Genomic DNA, 22374 nt, shown 5'->3' on the forward strand with positions numbered 1-22374 from the left:
TTCAGTTGAGACTCTGGAACAGACAACAGACCTCTGCCCGAGGATCTCAAGGTACGTGCTGGTGCGTATGGGACTAAGAGGTCAGAAATATAACAAGGCGCGAGGCCATGAAGAGCTTTAAAAGTGATCAATAAAATTTTAAAGTCAATTCTAAAACATACTGGGAGCCAGTGTAATGAAGCTAAAATAGGGGTAATGTGGTCATATTTCTTTGTTCTGGTTAAAAGCCTGGCAGCTGAGTTCTGGACAGTCTGGAGTCGATCAATAGATTTTTGGGTTAAACAGGTGAAAAGGCTGTTGCAATAATCCAGGCGTGATGAGATGAAGGCGTGTAAAATGGTCTCGGTGTCCTTAAAAGTTAACATAGATCGAATTTTAGCTATATTTCTAAGTTGATAAAAACATGATTGAACAAGCTTTGTGGTTTGCTGCTTGAAATTTAAATTACTATCAAACCAAACACCAAGGTTCTTTGCCACAGGCTTAATGTGATTTACTAGGGAACCAGCAGATGGCAGTATTTGTCATTTGCCATCTGCTGGGACCCAATGACCAGGATTTCTGTTTTGTCTGAGTTCAGCTGGAGGAACTTATTTGATATCCATTTTTTAACTTCACAAAGGCAGTTGTTAAGTGAACTCAGCATTCCAGGGTCTGTGGATCTGACGGGCAAGTACATTTGTGTGTCATCAGCATAAATATGAAAATAAATACCATGTTTATGGATAATATGTCCAAGGGGAAGCAGAAAGAAGGAAAACAAAATGGGTCCTAAGACCGACCCCTGAGGCACACCATATTTAACTGGACAGAACGAAGAGACATAGTTGTTTACAGACACGCAAAACTTCCTATTTGACAGGTAGGATGAAAACCATTCTAAGGCAGTACCAGAGATCCCCACCCAGTGCCTCAGTCTGTCTAACATGATGTTGTGATCAATGGTGTCAAAAGCAGCGCTAAGGTCCAGGAGTACCAGGACTGAGCACAAGCCTTCATCAGCAGACATTAAAAGGTCATTGGTGACTTTAAGCAGGGCAGTCTCAGTGCTGTGGTACTTCCTGAAACCAGATTGAAACTTTTCAAATAATTTATTTTCCAGTACAGTGAGCAGTTGTTTGGACAGAATTCTTTCTAAAATCTTTGCAATAAAAGGCAGTTTTGAAATTGGTCTAAAATTTTGTGGGAGGGAGGGATCTAAACCAGGTTTCTTTAAAAGCGGGTTCATGTAAGCCGTTTTAAAATAATCAGGGACACAACCAGTAGATAGGGAGCTGTTGAAAACAGAGATCAAATGGGGCCCAACAGAATCCATTACTTTCAGTAAAAACTTTGTAGGTATTACATCAAGTGGGCTGGAAGACACTCTCATGTAGAGCAACAATTCTATTTGTTCAGATCCTCAGAGAGTTATTTTCCATGAGGTGCCATGTTGAATTTCCAGTGACCAGTATGAGGGAGGGTGAGAGCGATAACACCAAATTTAATACACCTCCTCCCCATTCACACCGGAGACCCTGTAACACTAACCAGTCACATGACACCAGGGAGGGAAAATGGCTAATTGGGCCCAATTTGGACATTTTCACTTAGGCGTGTACTCACTTTTGTTTCCAGCGGTTTAGACATTAATGACATGTTATTTTGAGGGGACAGCAAATTTACATTGTTATACAAGCTGTACACTCACTACTTTACATTGTAGCAAAGATTCATTTCTTCAATGTTGTCACATGAAATATATATTTGTGTGTGTTGCTGTGTGAATATCTGTATGTTTCTGTGTAGAATATCTACTGGCTATGAAAACAAATCCCCCTCTGGGACAACAAAGAGTATCTGTCTAAAAATATAAAGCAAATTTACAGCAAAGACTTTTCTGTCACACTGACCTGTACAGTGTATGCTTCCTTGGGATGGGTCAGCGGGACCACGATCAGGACGAGTTCGCCGGCTGGTGTTCTTGCAACCAACACACAGTGGTCTCCGACCACGTCCATGTCTTTGATTGCAGTGCCAGGGCCAGGGGCATACAAGGGCACCCAGGAGACTATGGATGGCTCTGAGAGAGGGGCCTGCACCACCTAGTGAGCATACAGAAGGATAAATCTCCTCACTTAAGATAAAACATGTTTTTCTTTTTTCAAATTTAATACTCTACAGCTGACTCAAGTGGCTAATAGGGACCAACAACTTCCAGTCAAAAGAGTAAAAATGACAAATTAAAGGGTTCTAAAGTAAATCTTGTAGTTTTCTGAAAACATCAGCAGCAGCAACAATGGTTACGTATCCTGTATGTACTGTGTCTCTGTACTAAGCATCTGTGTTTATGCAACACTGTCATCCTGCATGATCAACTAACCAATCAAACCTCAGCACAAAGCAGAAATGGAACAGACAGACATGTGTGATATTATATTTGTATTTATCTGTGTGAATTATAACTGTGAATACTGTTTCCACATCGTATTGCAGTTAAATTAATGTGCCCTATAAATAGTGTGTGTTTACATATGTATTGTACAAACTCTACCTGATATTCCTGTCCAGGCCCTGTGTTAGAAAGTATAATCAGCCAGCTTCTCCAGTGCTCCACATGGTACAGGAGGTCTGGCTGGCGCGACTGAACCAGGAAAGGCTCTAAATGGGATGTTGTTATATCAATTAGCCGCACCTCTGAACTGGTCCTGCTGTTGCAGTTGATGCTCAAGATATGTTGGTCTCTGGAAAGGGCAACCTCCACAAACACACTAGGAGATGTAAGTGTTTCAATTAGAGATGGTGTGGGTGCCAGGACAGCTTAGATGTCACATTACTTCCACTTACTCAGGATGTGTTTCCTCATACACAGAGATTCTCCTGCTTCCGCTGGAGGTCAGGTCCAGACGAGACACTCTGCTGCAGCGAAGACCCTCCAGGGTGGTGTAAAACAGGACCTCGTCTGTGGCCCACTCTTCACCCATGCACAGACATACACAATAATATCCTTTTATTTTAGCTGGAGCAATATTATCTCTACTGTTTCTGAAATACATAAAACAAACATTACAAGTGCAAACTACTTAAAACATACCAAAGCTGAAGACTTTGTCCAGTGTGAAAACAACATGTGGGGGACCTAGAGGGGTATTTCTCTTTCCAAGTCTCACAACCACACACCTGGTTTGTCACAGGACAGTTATTAATTTATTCATTCAAAGTGTTAAAGAAATCATTGAGGGAAAAAAAACATTGCTGCCAAATAAAAGATATTTTGTATTCTGTTCTATTATCGTCACCTCAGCTCTTCTCCGTGATTTGATTTTAGTGTGGCAGCAAGATGCTTTTCCTGTGGGGACAGACGTATTCTCTGGACAGTCCAGTAAAATCTCTGCTTTCCCTCTTCATTATCAAGACCTGTCTTTTCCTCCTGCCAAGAGACCTGTCCTAGATTTAGCACCTGCTTTGGCTCCGGCTCACCTACAAATGGGGACAGGAAACTGAGTTATACACAAAAGTGGGAGTGCCACTATTCTTCATAATGCATTGCATAAAAAAGTTGTAGATGCAGATGTGGGGATAGGGTCAATATATAAGAAAAACATATTGCAATTTAATTTCTGTAATCTTTTTGGTTTCCCTCCAATTCATTTAACATGTTTTTAATTAAATGTAGTCAAGCTATATTAATGCTTTCTACTTACTCTGTCTCTTGTCCATTCTGTAGATGCCATCTCCTTCAATGAAATACACATGGTGATGTCCACAGACCTGTGTCAAGACAAATCACAGTGCGTCTTCCAAATCCTACCCAGAAATGTAAACCTTTTTTTCCTGACACCACAAGGGTGAATGTTGGCATCCTTAACACCAGGAGATGGGTCACGATTTAAAACTTGGTTACTATCTGTGTGTATCAGGTATGCAGGGAACTGTTACTTATTTAATTTCTTCATTTTTTGGTAATTCAAATGTTTCATCCACCAGCCCCAGTGAGGTAATATTCAAAATGATAATGCAGGCAGGCCTTACCACTGACTGATCAGGCATGTTGGAGAACCTTCGGTATGTTGCCTTCAGTCTCCTGTTGAAATACTTCTGCAGGTCCTTGTATCTATCAAGTCCAGTGCTGACATGGTCAACTGATGAGTTTGAAATGTCCTGAAATAAAAAAATGAGGGAAAGATATCATAACTCTATAACTATATGCTTCAATTACTAGGCCATTGCTGCTCCAATCAAGATTCTTATATCCTGCGCAAGTCTCACTGGGGCAACACACTGAACCTCTAAATGGAAGGAGTGTAAATTGTAAACCACTCAGTGAACTGGTGTAAAGCTGCCAAAATAGAAATGTAAGCTATTGTCCTTTCTTGTGGAATTAAGTAGTTTGAAAACAACTTATGTTAAACATATTAGTTAAATAACCAGAACATTGACCAATTGCATTTTTCCATCTCTAAATTCACCTAACGTTAAATGATTGCAAGAGTCCGAATTTGGAGGACTGAGGCAATATAGTGACTGATTGCATTGCTGTATTTTTGTTTTGTATGTTTCTAAATTTCCCTACATTCCCTGTTAGCCACATCCAAAAGGGCTCAATTTCAACCCCATGCCCTTATCAGTGGCTCCTTACAAGACTAGTTTTGTCAGCCTGGTGCCAAGACACCGCTTTGAATAATGAATGACTTGACGTTATCGACGAGGTAGTTTAACAGTCAGCAATCTTACACCAAGCCTACGGTGAGTAAAAACAGCATCATTGACGTTAACTGAACACCCTTACCGACGTGTAACAACGTTGGGTGGACAGGGAGAGCCATGTTATCCGTTTGCAAACGGCGAGCTCCCAGAATCGTAACCGACATGGTGTAAGAAGACGAGCAGCTGAAAACAGCAGAGACGAGAGAACGGCCATTACGATAATTTACCAGTTAAGTTAACTTGCTAAATGAACATACTGTAGCTGTTTAAAGTTGATTATTAGCTAACTGTCACTGCCAGGTATATTAACGTTGCTGTCGTCGTCACGACAGTAAAAGCGTAAACGTTTCATATGACAAATAAGCATTGTATTTCAATATGCAATATTAATTGCTTCATTATTTAAATCTGCCGTTGGTTAACAGTTGACAGGAGCTAGAAAATTCTTCTGTGCACGTGCATGATTTCCTAAACAAAGCCCGCTGTGGATGACGTAGCTGGCAAAGCCAGACTAAAACAATCAAGTTCAGACACATGCAGCTGCCAGTTTGTAACTGAAAATCGAGCATGATTGTTTCGATAATCTATTGCTCTGTCTCGAATGCCAAAAGTGTACGGAAGTAGCATGTGTCCATTGTAGATGTAACAGGTGATTGCAGGCAAGGCATATCTGCGATCGTTTTTTCGTTGGTGTAGTTTACAGAAAAAAGCCTTATTTTTGTATTCCCACCTTGTTACCGATAACTGTGACAGCTCTCTACAGCTTGTGAATTTGTTTACTGATTTATTTTCAACTTCGAAGAAAAAATGGAGAGGGACTCCACCGGTACTGTAAAATCCGAGCCGGCTTCGCCTGTGAGGAAAATTATTAATGAAGATACCTTTGCAGCTAATTCCCACACCTCTCGGGTTGGGACCTGTGGTACAACTGATGTCGCTAGAGCCCGGTGGACCCTATTGAGACAGGTATTATTAGTCACAGAAGAAAGCATAAATCCTTTATGGTTATAGACTATTTTCGCTAAAATATTTTCAAACTGTGTTGAATGTTCAACATAAAATGTGTTTGTCATAATTATAGAATAATACGGGTGCTGGAAACATATAGTAACAGTCAGACTTTCTCGCTGTCACGCTTCCTCTCTAATTTTGGGCACCAGGCGATAGCTTCTTTTGTGTACTAAACCTTGCCCAGTCTTATTGAAAGGTCTTATTTCTCCATGTGTAATTTATGTACGTTAGCTGTCATTTGAGTTTGCTAATCCAGCAGTTATGACATTGCCTGTCAGATACCTGAATCCGTCTGATACAATATGATGGAAATCTCGGTTCATTAATACTCTGATCTGCTTTGATAATGTAACTTGAATCTTTACCTTCTGTAATTGTATCAACATATTATTAGGCTATATTACCATCAGCCTTCCAGTAACTTTGTCACCAGTTGGGACCAATCTCTCTCTCCTCTGATGAGCTACACATGAGCAAGAACTGTGTACACACAGCAGCAGTAGCTGGAAAAGTAGGGCTTTTACTTTTTCCCATAGATGGTCATTGCATGAGAAAAGCTCCCTGCAGCATCTTACACTCTGCATTTCTTCCTCCTGGCGCAGCAGTGACCTCTATTTATATAGACCAGAATTAACAGATAGATAGATACAGTAGATAAATACACATAGGACTATCTAATGTAATTAACTCTGCCAGTTAAGGATAAAAATATGCAAATTCGTTCTTTGCAACATGTTTAGTCATATTTACAGGGCAATTCACTGTTAAAGTCTTTTTACAGCAACACACTTAATATGTTTAACCTTTAGTTCAATTCACAATGTTGGGCTTCTGACTTTTAATGTTCCATTGAGTGAAGACCAAAACATGTCCATTAAAAGATGAGAACTGTCAAAACAGGAAAATGTGACATTCATTCTTCAAATGCTAAGACTTTATAGCTTATGAGAAGTTTTACCAATTAAGGCATGTGCTGTTTTGTGGAAATTGAAACTCCCCTTTATTTTCACTTTCAACTCTCACAGGCATTGTGTCACAAGCAGGTGGACAGTCCAGAGGTCAAACAGGTGTCTGTTCGTAGGTTTGCCACATTTGACCTTTTCAGCAGGAAAAGGCTTGTGACACAAGACCCTAGTGATACCTCAGATGACCAGTGGGTGGAGTACAGAAGTGTCTACTTTCCTGAGTACAGTGCCTTACTCAGGTACACACACTTGAAAGGACGCATAAGCCTCTAGTTTCATGCTGGCACAGAGACAGCGCACCACACAAGGGGTCATTTAATGATACCACAGCACATCAGACTATTTGGGTACAAGTTCCAGGTTTAGACATGTGTCTTGCTGTTTTTTTTATCATCAGGGTAAAAGAGCATAGATGAGATTACCTAAAATGATCTAGAATCTGTGGTTTGTTGTGAATCTAGAAGAAACCACATTGCATATCATGTTGTTAAGGCATGTCCTATGAAACAGGTTGAAATGAAGAGATACAAATGCTGTTGAATTAATGGTTATATGTAACTTTGATGTCTAAAAACTTTCAAATGTAACAAATGTTTTACAAATTTGATTTAGCTAACCACTTCCTCTAGTCAGTAATGTCAGCTATTGAGATTTGTAAATACATGACACATCAAATCCGTGCTCACTTTTTGGTACTTTCCCTTTGGATCAATGCCATAAGTTTAAAATAGTAATTCAAATTTTTGTCTTTTTACACTGTCTGTAAGAAAATATAATATTCACACAATATAACCCTCTATATTTCTGTGCTTCTCAGGGATAACCTGGGGCCTCTTAGAGTCAATGAAGTGCTCAACAGTTTTGACAACACTGGTAATGTCTGTAAGTAGATACTTTATCTTACTATGAAGGCACTGTATTATTAATGAGTGTGTGTGTATGAGTGTGCATGTGATTATGTTTATAGAATTGCACTCCTCCCTGGCTTTTATCCACACACACACACACACACACACACACACACACACACACACACACACACACACACACACACACAAATGTGCTGAGTATATTTGTGTTAAGTGACACACACGTTTGTTCCTGGTGAGGACATCTCATTGACATAATGGATTCTGTAGCCCCTAACCCTAACTTTAACCATCACAACTACATGCCTAACTTTAACCCTTACCCTACCCCTAACCTTAACCTAATTATAATCTGAACCTTAACCCCCAAAAAGCAGTCTCTACCAGTTGGGACCTCAATGAGTCCCCAGCGGTGCATTTAGGTGAAAGTCCCCACCGGGAAATAAAAACATGAAACACACACACACACACACACACACACACACACACACACACACACACACACACACACACACACACACACACACTATAACTGTGGGTTAGCCCCATGCTGTGTGCTGTTAGTGTTTGATTGATGGTTTGATACAGGTGGTTTGATTCCATCTCTTTGAACTGGAGTATGTCTCTTGTGTGGCTTCTACAGTGGTTTATCATCTACTCATTCCTCCCAACTACCTTCAAATGTCCTTTAGAGGGAAAGTGGGCTCCAGTCTTCTTATTGTTCAGTCGACAGTTATGATTGGTTTGGGAGAAAGGAAAGAGCATCTCAAACAGGGATTTGCACACGCTCTATGATATGGAGTGGAATAGCATCAACTGAAACGCAAACACCTTGATTTCACCTTCATTCTGTGAAGTTTTTGTGAGGCATTTAGCTTGACTGATTTTACTTCTGGTTGAGTTTGATTCAGTTTTTCTCTGTTCTGTCCAGTTATTGCTTATGTCTTTTAGCAATGTAAATCCAGTCATAGAGGTATTTCAGCTAGACATGCGTGACTTCATTTTATGAAACGGTTCACACACAATCTGTAATTTTTTCTAACAATCCAGGAAAATAGAATTCTTAATAAGATTACAGACAATTAATATTTTGTGGTACTTTATATCATTCAAAGTTAATGTCATTGTATACATTACAACTACATTGTACAACTTTGTAGAAATATGTCTTCGACTACACCTCACCGGAAGTAAAAATTATTGCAACATAAGAAACAACAACAAGTGTATAAATATGGGTTCAGCTTCACAGACCTGCTCCACTGATGACAAATTTAGATGTGGCCCCTTTTAAGTTATTATGTGCCTCTTTCTGTGCAGGTCTATCTTCACAGGCATGTGATAGGTAATGACAAAGGTCATAGGTTAGTGCTAACCAGCCAGATGGCTTCACAGGAATCAGGGTCAGAGGTGAAGGTCATGGCTACAGGCTACTTCCTTGCACCCCAGTGTGCTCAGACAATATAAGTCGTGACACTGCTCAGTGGCAGCTCTCATTCCAGGTTGCCAGAATGGATAATCCCCTTTCTCTACAAATACACAATTGGATCAATACTTTTTATTTGTAGAGAGAAAAAGTTGAAGGCATCATGTTTTGCCTTTTGGCACTCCAGCAGCCTTCACTGTGTGCTCTGTGATTTGCAGATTCCTCATACCCTCTGTTCTTTATCATCCTCCATTATAAAGCAGTAAATAGTAAAATTATGTCCCTCACACCGCACATCTCCAAACCACTGACAGCATCCAGCTTTCTCAGTCTACCCCTCTTAGCATTTCTCCTCTTTCTTCCTTCCACCCCTCCATCCCTCTGTCCTCCCAGCTGGAGTCATACTTGGCCAGATGGGTAACTGAGTTCCTGACTTGGCCTGGTGGATTAGCACAGCCGGAGATGAGAGCATAGAGGAGGGGAAAAGGGGGGAGAAGGGTAGAAGGTGGGTGGGCATGCCAGAGGTTGTGTGTGTGTGTGTGAGGAGTGGAGAGCCACTAGCAAGAGGACCTCGTTCCTCAAACAATGAGCCAGCCATCTCCCTCCTGTTCTCCATCTCATGTTTGGGACTAGTAATGCGTGAGATCAATTAGGATTGGTTGAGGGGAGGCTCTGAAAGGCCCAGAGGTAACCCTGTCACAGCTCTGGGGTATATTTTTCCAGATAGGAGTCAGAGAGAGACCCATCTAAATACACAAAACACACAGATACCTACTTATGTGTGCTTCTCACAAAGATATACAGCCACTACACTTGTCATTTTCTTGAAAAAAACAACAACGACATATTCACTTCGCCCGCCATCACACACTCTCCACTGTTCCTGCTATCTTGATAATCCCCTACCCCTGAGGTGTGGACAAGCCCAAATCCTAGGGGTCCTTGTCCTCCTGAATAGCAGGCTAAAAAGCCTGGCCGGATTAGTCCACTGCCTCCAAAATGTGTGGACTCAGCTTAAAATTGCTACCCCCTCTCAGCATGACCCTCTCTCCCGGGTATTGTGTTTGTCCCACCGCTGTGCACGTATGTGAACAATATGTTGTTTCTTAAGGTGACGATAAGCTGGAGTCAGTGGTTTCATTTCAAGATCAGAGGAGCAGGCAAGTAATCTTAATGAAGATGTTTTTGGAAATGGAGAGTGTGTCTTAGAGATGACATTATATCACTGAGAGGAGTACATATTGCTTTGTCTGTGATATCTGGGACATATGGGCACTTCTTCCCACAGTTAATAAGCATAGCATGTTATGTATTTTGAAGATATATTCAAACTCATATTAAACCATATATTTAGGTCGAAGTTAATAATGGTATAATTTACAGCCCATTACCTATTGTGTACATCAGTCGGTACTGCAACACAGGGAATGCACTTGTATGAAAATACTTAACTGTGCACAAATCAATAAAAGTAAAACAATAAAACTGACAAAACCAAATGAAGACACACAGTACTCAGTACTCAGAGACCGTTTTAGATCATTATATTGTTGGTGCAGCAGGTGAAAATATGACATTCATGTGAACAAATTATTTTTGGAATTAGTTTCTGTAACGTCACATTTGTTCTTAGGACATTATTATGATATTGCTGCTCTTTTTCACCATAGCTGCTTGTCAATTCATCGAGCATCATGCTGCTCCTGGTGTTGCTGTTAGTATCTCTTGCAGGTCGAGGGCATTTCGGGTCCAACACTTTGGACCCATGAAGACAACTACATGAGGGTACCTGGTGTTTCATGGAGGGCACATGCATCAGCCAGTTGACAGGTGACATAGATACTCACCAATGTTTGCACTTGATGAGATATGCTAGTAATAAGCACCCCCTCTAGTGGTCATTCAGAAGTTGTGGCAATACCTCGTTATAATGTTAATTAATTATTTGGCCCATTTCAGACTGATCTTGATCACTTTGAACTATTTGAACTTTGGACTTCTGACCTTCCTGGCTCTTTAGCTGACAGTGGGGGCTTGTAATTGTAAGAGAGCTTTGTACAGGTTTTGTTTGGGGTTTTAGGGGTCCTTGTTTCCTGCTAGGGATCAGGAGTTTAGGACACAATACAGGCCCTTGGGGTTGGGTGACTAAGAATGCATCAGAGGAGGTGTGTGCATGTGTGTGTTTGAGAGGGTTTAGGTAGAGCTTGTTGACACTGCATGGCTTTCGGTAAGAGGGCTTGTTTGGCTCTGGGGTTACTTTTTGGGTTCATGTTGCAGGCAAAGGTCACATTGACACACCGGTATGCCCATATACACACAAACACACATACTCACAAACAGGAATAAATTATCTTTGCTGCGTGTTTTAGTGTTTGCAATCCTCCACTGGAAGGCATAGATGCAGTTAAGCACAGACTCATTTCCATGTGAGCGTCTTTGTGTGTGTGTAATCAAGAGCCAAGCATCTTAATGAAGCCTAATAGAGCCTTCTTCGCTACAGCTGTCATTGTCTGAATGGCTACTAGCCTTTCAGCCTCTCACTCATCCCTATTATCTCCCACAGACTTCACCTATCACCCCCGCTGGTAAATACTATAAGCCCAGAATGTTTGAGTGTTGTGAGGGAGGGCGGCGAGCGGAGAGGGCGGTTAGCTGGTCATTTCTGTGTGTCGTATCTGATGTTTTCTGTAATATGGGGACTGTTTGTAGTTCAGGATGTTTGTAAAGAGGAAAGAGGATCAATGTCATCATAGGTCACTTAGTCAGTGTCTGAAATAAACATATCAAATAAGCCAATCATCACTGCACATGACTGTCTTCTTGTCACTTCCTGTTGCACTGTTGGAAAGGTGTGTGTGTGTTTTCTATATCCCGTGGATCTGTCACAGTCACGTATGCGTGTTTAATGTGTTGTACTGGTGTCTAAGTGTCCTTAGTGACTGTGTGTGTGTGTGTGTGTGTGCGCGCGTGCGCTTATGAGCACGTTCATGTGTGTGTTGTAATAGGTGCCCCCCGTAGCCTCCCCTTGTGCCAAGCCTTTAGCTGAGCCCTGTTTGCATAATTATGCTAATTCATTGTGCCATAGTGCTAATTAGACCTTGTTAGACAATAGCGCTAGACTGGGAGCTGGCAGGAATACACACACATACACACACACATGCTCACTCAGACTGTTGTGTCAATGACAAGGTTTGTGGTCCCCCTCTGCGCTGTTTATAACATGCTCTCTATAGAAATGGCTCTCTGCTAGCTCTGGACTGAGCTCAGGTGTCTCTATTTTGATTTAAACTAATGGAGCAAAAATCAATGTGAAACAAAAATACTACACAAGCATCCTCGGAATCTAATAAAATTAATCCATGCCCATATTCTCATTCTTTTGTATTTCTCCGACCTGTTGTTAATTGCTCCTTTGCCAGCAATTTGTTGTGTTTTTGTGACATAATCAATAATACAACCCTCAGTTTACTTTCAGTTGACAGTGTGATTTGATTATGAGTCAATCCAGGTTAATTTTCATAATTTCTTGAAATACGGATTTTCAGATAGAAGGGTCTTATATTCCAAAATGGGTGCATGGCATTTTGATGACAACATATTGGCACTTACATTTCATCAATTTTTCTGTAGCATGTATGTTAGTGTGTTAGTGAAAGGCTTTTATATGTCACCTATGTTCCTTTAATACAAAGGCCTAAATAACATTTCACATACTACCCCTTGACACATGATGATTTAAAAAAAAAGAACAATAATAATCATGTTTTTATTAATAGAGTCTTAACTTATTTTATATGAACCTAGTCTTGTTTTAAATGTAAAGAATCTCTACTGCATAAATCACTTCAAATGAAATCCGGATAAACTCAACTGGCCTTTAGATTTGTTTTTTCATAGTATGCAACACAGATCCCTCTAACATGCTTCAGGAGATATCGAGTAGATGGATTAAGTTGTTGGGAATCAGCTAAACTCCCTACAGGAGCTTGTGTTAAAGGACAAAAACAACTTTTTTGCAGTTTTTGGATTGGTATTACACTGACGGGTTTTGCCTGGCAGCTTCTGTTGTTTGGCATTCTTTTTGTGATAGCGAATAATTTGATCCAAATTTGTATGTTCAGCATCATGACATATTGAGCTGCAGTGTTTTTATCAATAGGACAGGCTACATGTACCATAAAGTGGTAAACAGGGATCAATACATGTGACTAGCCATGCAGCCTGTTGGAAGTTATGCTGCTAGAAACAGAAGTTTACTTCAGAGATTTTTAATTTTAATAGATTATGTTTTAAGTGAAATAATTATTGTTTTCTTGAGTAATAAATGCAGAAGGAATGGTTCTTAAAGACATTATGTTGTTTGATTAACATTGTTCAAATAAGCCAAATGAATCATACCAAGCAAGCACAAATACATATTTTGCAGGTTTGCCACTTCTCTATGTTCTTTACAGTTGGATAAAAATGACTAAAATGCTCCATAATGTTGTTCAAGAGCATTTTTAGCCATTGCCACAGTAATTGTTTCTAAGTCAATAATTAAACCCCTAAACACAAAAAGACAGTAAGTGGATGTGGCTTTTAAAGTGTGGATGCACATGCACGCCCATGTGTATGTGGTGTGTGTGTGTGTGTGTCACTTTGTGGGTTAGGAGTGGGGGTTGGAGGTAGTGTAAGCAAGACTTGAGTGGCTTGAGGGCACATTGAAAGAGTTGCCGGTTGACTTAATTGAAAGTAATTGATTTTCGCTTCTGTAGCCTTGTCTCCTCCTTCAGTTCACCGGAGGAAACGAGGAACAGGGACTTGCCTGAAGTAGTGTTGGGTGTTGGAAGCTTCTTGACACTTTAAAAGTAAACAGTTGCCACTCTATATCGGAACACAGCTTGATGCTTATGTGCAGATGCACACATAAATGTGCATGTGCATGCACACACATGCACATGCACATTCCCTGCAGTAAACCACCATTATGACTTTGAGCTGTTGGGTTTAGCGTTGCTCAGGGAGTCTTCTCCCATTATTGCCAGCAGTTGATTATGTGAATTTGTGCATGACTGAGAGTTTTTGTGTGTGTGTGTCCAGATGTGTGTGCACGTGTGCACTATTACCAGTAAGCGGTTGGGATTAAGTTCAGGAAATGAGTAGAGCATTAAAGGGGGCTTCCCTGCCCAGTGCTCTTGCATTGTCACCACTCCTAATACTCAGCTAATTACAAGGACATACTTTAACAGCAAGCTCAGTCCGTAACCCTCATGTCTCTCCACCTCATTCCCTCCCTTTCTTAAGTTACCCCCTTACCCTAGAATTAGGGGATGAAATAAAAGAGAGAAAGAAAAAAGAAAGAGTAATAACAGGTCGCTCCCCTCCCTAAAAGCATGCCTTCCCTCTGGACGGATACAATTATTGGATTTTTCTCCATTTAAGTCACCCAACCCCTATGTGCCCCTCCTGGCAATGTCCCCTATGGTGCCTAAGCTCAGCATACACTGGCCCCTCCAACCATGTAATACACACACAAAGAAAGAGAGTGAGAGAGAACATTATATAATGGCATTTAGTTGTGATTAACAGTTGGATCATCATTCCATATCACTAACATTAAATAAAGATAAGTTTGAAGCTTTTGTTCATGCAAAAGGCTTTTTATGTTTGAAGGTAAAAAATATAATATAATATGTGTTAAAAGCTATGGAGGCTGGACAAAGAAGTGCGCCAGCCGTGCTGTTAATTTCCATATAGCATAAGCAGTTATGTTTTCTTAGTTGTTCAGTAGTTCATAGCCAGGAATCTGTCATTTTTCAAAATTTTTATATTACTTTTAGTTAAACGTATCAGTCGGTACACAGGCATGTTGGCTCATTCAGAGTTATAAACCCCTCAAAGAAATGCTTATAGTTGTTATTTTTGATTGCAGACTTCTGGGATGCCTTTAGTATAGAATCTTTTACATCAGCCTTTCACATGGTCACTTGCAGTCACGATGATGAATACCGCCTTGGGTAACTACACAAAAGTACAAGAGAGTGGCGCCAATTTACGGAACTTAAAGTACAAAGCTACAGACACACATTTTGAAAATGCTGTTTCTTAAAGCACACAGAATGTACCCATTATAAGGCAAAATATCTTGAGGGTGAGGGATCTAGGTGAACCCGTATGAGTGTGTAGCATAAATGTACGTGCGCGCGTGCGCGCACACACACACACACACACACTCAAATGTGCTGAGTATACTTGCATTAGAGAGCTAAGTGATTAGTGCATGGTATTAATTTGGCCCTCCTCCCTCTTGTACCCATCAAGTGCCCCACTGTCTTTTTTCAGAGGCAAGTGCGCATATTCAAGTGCATGAGTTTGTGTGTGTATCTTTATGTGTGTGTAATGTCCCTGATGATGTTTTAAAACAAATAGAGAAAAAGAGTAATGTGATTAGTGTGTTAGTCTGGAAGTGACAAGCTATTGGAAATGTCTACATGGACATATGGGAATAGGCGTTGGCTCCATTCCAAATGCTCAGAATGTGTGTTTCAGTATTTCCTTGCTTTGCATTGGTTTCACCACTTTCACCTGATGTGAAGATAAATTCTGCAGTTTTTAAATAGTTACTTTTTTCGGGATCATCTTTTTTACATTGACAACTGGAAAGCACAATTTCTTTGGGAGATGTTTTCTTGTAAAGCAGTTTCCCTTCACAAAAGCTTTCTTGCCTTTATTTTCAGCCTTTTGAAGCATAGCAACCTAAAGCTAATTTTGATCACCCAAACCTTTTTAGGAATCAGGAATTATTTCAGTTTCAAGTCATTGAATGTATAAAGCGTCATCATTAATTATCAATAAATTAATCCTCAATTCCTGGGATTATTTTCTCATAAAGCCCAAACAAAGAGGGGGAGCAGCTGCCTGTCAGCCTTCAACCTGTCAACATGTCTAAACTGAAACTGCTAATGTGTTTGCTATTTAGCTAAGGAGCCATTAACTAGCTTAGTGACTCACTGTACAGCGTTAATGCACAAACTGCTACAGTTCACTCTGTCAGTCTCTTGCTGTCAGAGACTTCCTAAATAGCCCCACAGGGGCCTTTAACTGTCAGTTGTCTGTGCTAATGCTAAAGTAGGTGTTGACGATAATGGGTATGCTAAATGCTAATGTGAGCTAGCGTGGGCCTCTGAGGGGAAAGTTAACTGATTTTCAAGTGGCCCCCTGAGAGACTGCCCTAATCACTAACTAACTGTAGCATTTCTCTGGGGCTGCAGACTGAAGGCACTAAAGGAGTTGTGGCTGCTCTAACTGCTATCTGCCATATTGTGCTGTGGTTTTACTCATTTGAGAATATTATGTGAAAGAGATTTCATTAATTGGTCTATTTTCTGTGTTTGACATTAACCACCTGCAGAAGTTAGAAAGACTGAGACAATTTCTTATTGTTAAAATAATATTAACCTTTTAGATTTCCTTTAATTATGAAGTTATATGGCTTTTAATGTGTTTGAGGCCTCACTCACTCGCACGCGCAAGCACACACACACACACACACACACAGAGTACACTTTCTTACACTCTTATTCTGTCCGTCTATCTGTCCACAGCAGGCCATGGCGCCACAGACTCTTTGTTTGCCAGTTGAGGCACTCTCTTTCTCTCGCTCACTCACTCACTCACACACTCACACACACACACACACACACACACACACACACACACACTGAAACATAATCTGCATTGAAGGTCTTTATATATTTGCATCTTTGAGAATCCCTTCATTGATGTTTCAAGATGTAATGTAATTTTTATGTAATTGCATAATTTTATTTTAATCATTCATGGGTTACATTTACTAATAAAATGATTTCGGAATATTTGTATCACAATAACTGAAAATCAGCTAAGCTCAATAACATGGGACAGTGCTACTGTTATTGTTACTGAAACAAACACAGCCAGAAAAACATAAAAAGAAGGAAAACCATGTAAATCGAGATACAAAAATTCAGCCAGAATATGTGAAATCACAGCAGGACAATAAGCAACATCCCAGCCCTTTTCTTTTTGGTTAATTGATCCGACCCCAACCCTAAAACACTCCAGTTAATCTGCCACAGACAGAAAGTCACAAGTGATCAGGACTAGTGAACGCACAGAAGTCCACAACATATTTGAATGATTATTGTTTTAGATTCATCATTTAAGGTATGCAAATGTAGTGTCTGCCTTGCCTAACCCAAAGCATACCACAAAATAAGTTTCTCCAAAACACAAAACTGCTTTAACTTTTTTTTTGGAGAGTAGGGGGAGGGAGTAGAAACAAAGGAGCAATTTCACCCTTTGCAACCTTGTGTTTTACTGTCTTATTGCTAAAGATAAAGGGGTAAATGTCTGATATACCACTAGGTTCTGATGTTATTAAACACATCTGCTCATCTGCACAAGTACACAACAAATCTATGCGGATATGTGTGTGTCTACTTAACATGTAAGTGTGTGTGGGTGTGTCTCAGTTGGACAGAAGGGATTACAGGAAGATTGGTGTGCAACCAGGTTGCTAGACGGATCCCCTCCTAACTCTCCATGCTGCCCCACTGGGCCTTTCATCAAGTGTGCGTGCGTGCGTGCGTGCTTGCGTGCGTGCGTGCGTGCGTGCGTGCGTGCGTGCGTGCGTTCAGGGCTGGAACCAGAGAGGGAGGGTTAAGTGTGGGATCACAGATGAAGGCATAATTTTTCAGTACCCTATATCTTCTTCCTCCCTCCCTTTCCTTCTTTTCGTTACCTCTCTTTTGTTACCTCTGTGTGTGTCTTTTGACTTCCTTTCTTCTGAATTCATCTTTCTATTATTTATATAAATATAAATTATACCTTTTAGACATGGAAAACAGGCTACACTCAAGGGGTTCATTTATGGGTAAGAAACAATTGGACCGTTACACACTGTACATGCATTTTGAAAGCACTTCACTCCTGAGCTGCTAAGTACGAAGTATGAAATATTTTTTTTGTGGAGCCTGGTTCCATGGACAGCCATGAATTGAGGTACTATAAGCTAGGCTAAGCTCAATGCTCACCATACCTTCTGACAGCATTAAAAAAAGGTTTATGTGGTTCAGGATTAGTTAATTAATTTATGAGTAAATAAATATGATTAGTTTTTTGATACCAGATTAAGTGTTAAAGTACATTTTCATACAAACAAGGCTAACAAAAATGTCTGTTTCCAGGTTCTTAAATGTGAGGATTTGCTGTTTTTCTCTGTTATATATCATCATTATAAGTTCAATATCTTTGGGTTTTGCAAAAAACAAGACATTTGTAGATGTCACCTTGGACTCTGAGGAATTAATCAAAAAAACTAAACTAAAACTCAAAAAAAATTGTCAGGTTAATTGATAATTAAAACAATTGTTATGGGCAACTGTTTTCTGGATAAGTGGGGAAAATATAAAAACAAAGCAATACCTTCAGACAAAAAATTATCCAATACTATAGTATTATCTCCAATAGCATTATTAGGCCTACAGTAGTGCAAGTTTAAGTAGATCTAAATACTTGGTCGAAATCTTTAAGCTTTTTTAAAGTAAACAATGAATTAGGGAAGATTTGTAAAAAGATTTTTCACTCCTGCACGGCAGAGTTGTAGCTGACTATGTCAGTGCTGCAGGTTCTAATTTTCTCTTCCTGTACTGCTGGTAACATCTTCCCTTCCTGTTTCAATCCTTTCCACCAATCTTTTCCTCTCTGCTGTGCTTCTTCCCTCCCTCCCTCTCTCTCTACCTTCCTCTCACTCTCCACCCACCAGTAATTGCACAATCTTCCCATCACCACCATAATCATAACAGCACAGATTCTGTGCTACTGTGTAACCACTGCCAGTCTATGCACAAACACACAATCCAAACACACATACTGACTCACATGCACACGCACGCACGTGTCCTGGAGGAGAAATACAGTTGGAGCTTTTATGCTGCTTTCCCAAGTGGCTTTTTTCGAGCACAGCCACAATGGAGGGCCTAATGTGGATTTGTTTAGAGAGCTGGTTAATTGGAGTGGGATGCTCTAATTGCAACTCTTTCATGGTGTGTGTGCGTTTGTGGATGTGATTGTGTGTGCAGATGTGAGTGTCACCTGGCCTTTGTTTGGACTGTGTGCGGGAAAACATTTGCTCAGCTATAACTACACTACACAAACACTATAAGCTACATAACACACACATAAGGGGTTTGAAATGTCTAAGTACAGAGAGTGCGAGAGAAACAAATAGAGAGAGCTGAATACATGAATAGTACGCCTTATAATAAGTATAAGCTACTGTATTTTTAGAGCCCCCCCCACTCCATTTATGTGAATGCACAACATCTGTTTGTGCACTTGTATCTATACAGTGCTTCCCTCTGTCTCTTTTTGTCAGTGTTGTCCCCCAGTTGGGGGTGCTCTAAGTCTTTGTATGACTCTACTGCTGGCTGGTGTTTGTGCATGTGTGTGTGCATGGATGCCTGGCTATCTGTATATATCAAAGCTACTTGCCAGTTTGGTATCTGTGTGGTTATACCACAGTGCCCTGGCGTCCCTTTTGCCTTTTTAGGACGCTTTACCTGTAGTTCGGTTCATTTGAACCAGACCAAGGGAAAAAATTTATTTTAGTTCTGGTCCAGTTCATGTTCACACTGACCTTTTACAAACAAACCAAGAGGAATAAACGTGAAGTTATACAGACTGACAGGTAACTCGTTGATTGGACTATTTTGCCGATTGTCATCCTGCATCATCAGAGCCCACGTGGGGAAATCAATTTCTGGCAACTGACAGAAGTTTAGCAGCACTTTAATGCTTCTGATGTGTATATTTATGCGCTTTGGTGTCACAAAAAACTCACAAAGAAACAACAGATATAAGCATTATCAGGATTATTACACTGTAAATCGACCGCAGGTTATGAAAAATTATACTTCTAGAGTTATTACCGTGGGATCGCTGTCACAAACTTTTTAAAGGACTTACTGAACTGACAATGTACACAGTAGAAGCACAGCATTTTAAACAACTTTTGACCTATTAATCAGGGAAAATGCCTGCACTGAGATTCCTGCGTGGTTACTAAATGATCTGTGTACAAGGCTTACACAGATCAGTTAGGCTATAGGATTGCTTCCTGAACACATTTCACCATCAGCAGATAGATTTATTCGTAGTTTAGCTTTTGATATAATGCTACAATCACATATCCGTTTTCATAAAAGCCTGCGGTTGGCTTGTTTGCTTTCACATTACAAGCGAAATGCACCAGAGCCGAGACCACCCTTTTCAAGCGGTCTTGGTGCAGTTGTTTGGTCCGCACCAGAGTCCGATTGACTATCAGCCCAAATGAACCTCACTAACCGGGCAAACACATACTCTAGATATTCACAGGTTTTAGATACAGGCCTAGTAGTTTTCAGTGTGGTTGTTAGGCCTACTAGTAGCCAGCTGCTCAGTGGGTTACAAGATATAGGAGACTAAATGAGTAGGGATTTGTAATGAATGCAGATGTTTCCATACAGGACACGAGGGGTCACTGATGAGTATGAACATCATATAAATTATATACAATGGCCTTCTGAGCAAAGTGTTAGAGATTGCGCTCCACCACTATCATCAGAACATCAAATAAGGGAATATCTTGGGAAAGAATGATGTTCAATCCTCCAGCAGAGTTAAAGGAGCATTGAAACAGCTGTGGAGGCTCATGGTGGCTTTCTTTTATTTTGTCACTCATCTGTATGTAAAAAATTGTAGCCCATCTGCTAATAAAGCAGTTTTTTAAAAAAACAGTTAAAATTGATTGGTATTGATCAGTTTTATCCATTTCCCTCTTTCTGAATCTTTTCTTTCATTCCTCTCTCTTTCATCCACTTTCCTCCTCCTTGCCTGTATTCATTTGATTTCTCCTTTGACTTTCCCTCTTTACTCCAGTCTGTCCAGTTCTCTTTCAGTCTTAGTCCACCATCCACTTATGATGATTGTGTGTGTGTGTGTGTGTGTGTATATGTGGGTACCTCTGTGTGAGCGAACACATGGCATGCCCTAAGTGGGCCACAGGCCTAAAGCTAATCAATGATCGTCATTTAAGCCATTCTCATCCTGCGAACACACACACCACAGTGCTTTGCTGATCAATTGAAAATAAGTGTTATTCACTTTTGCTTGTCTGCTAAAGGACATTGACAGAGCCATGGATGGTCAGTCTCTATTTCTCTTTAGAATATTCTCCGTTTCTTTGTGTAGTCCTGTGTTTAGTTTTCATCATTTGGCATTATGAGACAAGAGAGTGATCTCTTTTGTTAGCGTAAGTGTATGTGTTTGCCTTTCTCTTTGCTTGTGTGTGTGTGTGTGTGTGTGTGTGTGTGTGCAAGTGTTTGCAGGGTCAGTCTAAATGGAGACGTATTATTAGTAACCATTCTGAGCATGGTCACTGTAGTTCCCCAGCAAGGCAATCAGATCACTTAAGAGGCTGCTTGGTCTATGGCCTAAAGCTTCCTGTCTCTCCTTGTATGTGTCTCTCACTCTCTATCCTTTAATGCCCCTCTCCAACACACACAAAAACCCCAGCAGCCATGGCCGTCACCCCTTATCTTCCCTCTCCTCACCCTGCTTCTTCTCCTCCCTACCACTCCTGCCTCCTGTCCTTTACCTCCATGGGGGGAAAGAAGGACAAGGTCATGAAGATAAACAGAGAAAACTGAAAGTGGAAAAGAGACAGACAGAGAGAGCTGAAATGAACCATCTCATTTAGATGTTAGCCCTTGGGCGGCTGTGGTGAGAGGCTAGCTAGCCTGGCGGATAATGCCCAATTGTGTATAAGACATTATTTAGCTTCAGTTAGCCGGCTGCTTTGACAAGCTATTACTGGAAAGAATGAAGAGCAGGGTAATGCAAGACTCCCCCTGTGGGTTGGGGTGGGGGGAGGTGGGTAACTGCCCCTGGGACCCAGTGGCATAGACATTGCACCAGTAATGTGAAAGCAAAGCAGAATAAAAATACACACTAAAATATACACTAATGCGTGTGTGTATTTGTGTGTATCTGTGTGTGTGTCTTGGACAGCTTGCTTAGTGGACTGTTTCTATCCATGCATGCACATTGAGGACAACATTGCCACAGAGAGTCAGCTCTTTGTGCTGCATATGAACCTTGTTCACTTGAGTAGGCCGTTTAGAGAAAGGTCTCTCAACCTCAGTGACACGGAGGAGTTTGATATGGAAACCCATGCATCTGTTCCCATGGCCTCGGGATTCTAAATGACATCCATATCAAATCCACATCAGTGGATAAAACAACACAAAGGCAGCTTAATCAATATTGTATCTAGAATTATTTTTCATTTTTAGACAGTTTCAGCCACTTCATTTTGTGCCAGTCATGCAGTTTCAATATATGTTAAGATATGTAA

The 22374-nt window shown here is 40.5% G+C and overlaps 2 protein-coding genes across 7 annotated transcripts in view; one reads left to right on the forward strand and one right to left on the reverse strand.

Annotated features, from left to right (window-relative positions):
- prepl (prolyl endopeptidase like) overlaps positions 1 to 5163 on the reverse strand; it is a 16653-nt gene extending 11490 nt beyond the window's left edge. For 4 of the 5 annotated variants that reach the window (XR_006828271.1, XR_006828270.1, XR_006828269.1 and 1 more), the window contains exons 1-8: positions 4769 to 5163; positions 4012 to 4140; positions 3684 to 3750; positions 3279 to 3459; positions 3074 to 3159; positions 2827 to 2953; positions 2534 to 2750; positions 1893 to 2084 (exon numbers count right to left, since the gene is read on the reverse strand). Coding sequence is in view for 2 of the 5 variants with exons in the window: in XM_046070048.1 (XP_045926004.1) it covers positions 1893 to 2084; positions 2534 to 2750; positions 2827 to 2953; positions 3074 to 3159; positions 3279 to 3459; positions 3684 to 3750; positions 4012 to 4140; positions 4769 to 4900 (1131 nt within the window). In the remaining 3 variants the exon portion in view is untranslated. The remainder of the gene's footprint in view (positions 1 to 1892; positions 2085 to 2533; positions 2751 to 2826; positions 2954 to 3073; positions 3160 to 3278; positions 3460 to 3683; positions 3751 to 4011; positions 4141 to 4768) is intronic. The other variant, XM_046070049.1, reaches the window with a different exon arrangement.
- A 99-nt stretch (positions 5164 to 5262) lies between these two features.
- camkmt (calmodulin-lysine N-methyltransferase) overlaps positions 5263 to 22374 on the forward strand; it is a 117392-nt gene continuing 100280 nt past the window's right edge. The window contains exons 1-3 of one of the 2 annotated variants that reach the window (XM_046070052.1): positions 5263 to 5652; positions 6723 to 6901; positions 7480 to 7544. In XM_046070052.1, coding sequence (XP_045926008.1) covers positions 5494 to 5652; positions 6723 to 6901; positions 7480 to 7544 — 403 coding nt within the window. In that variant the 5' untranslated portion in view covers positions 5263 to 5493. Of the gene's footprint in view, positions 5653 to 6091; positions 6209 to 6722; positions 6902 to 7479; positions 7545 to 22374 lie in introns of those variants that run through there. The other variant, XM_046070053.1, reaches the window with a different exon arrangement.

The sequence above is a fragment of the Micropterus dolomieu genome, linkage group LG15, assembly GCF_021292245.1.
Source record: "Micropterus dolomieu isolate WLL.071019.BEF.003 ecotype Adirondacks linkage group LG15, ASM2129224v1, whole genome shotgun sequence".
In the NCBI taxonomy this organism is placed as follows: Eukaryota; Metazoa; Chordata; class Actinopteri; order Centrarchiformes; family Centrarchidae; genus Micropterus; species Micropterus dolomieu.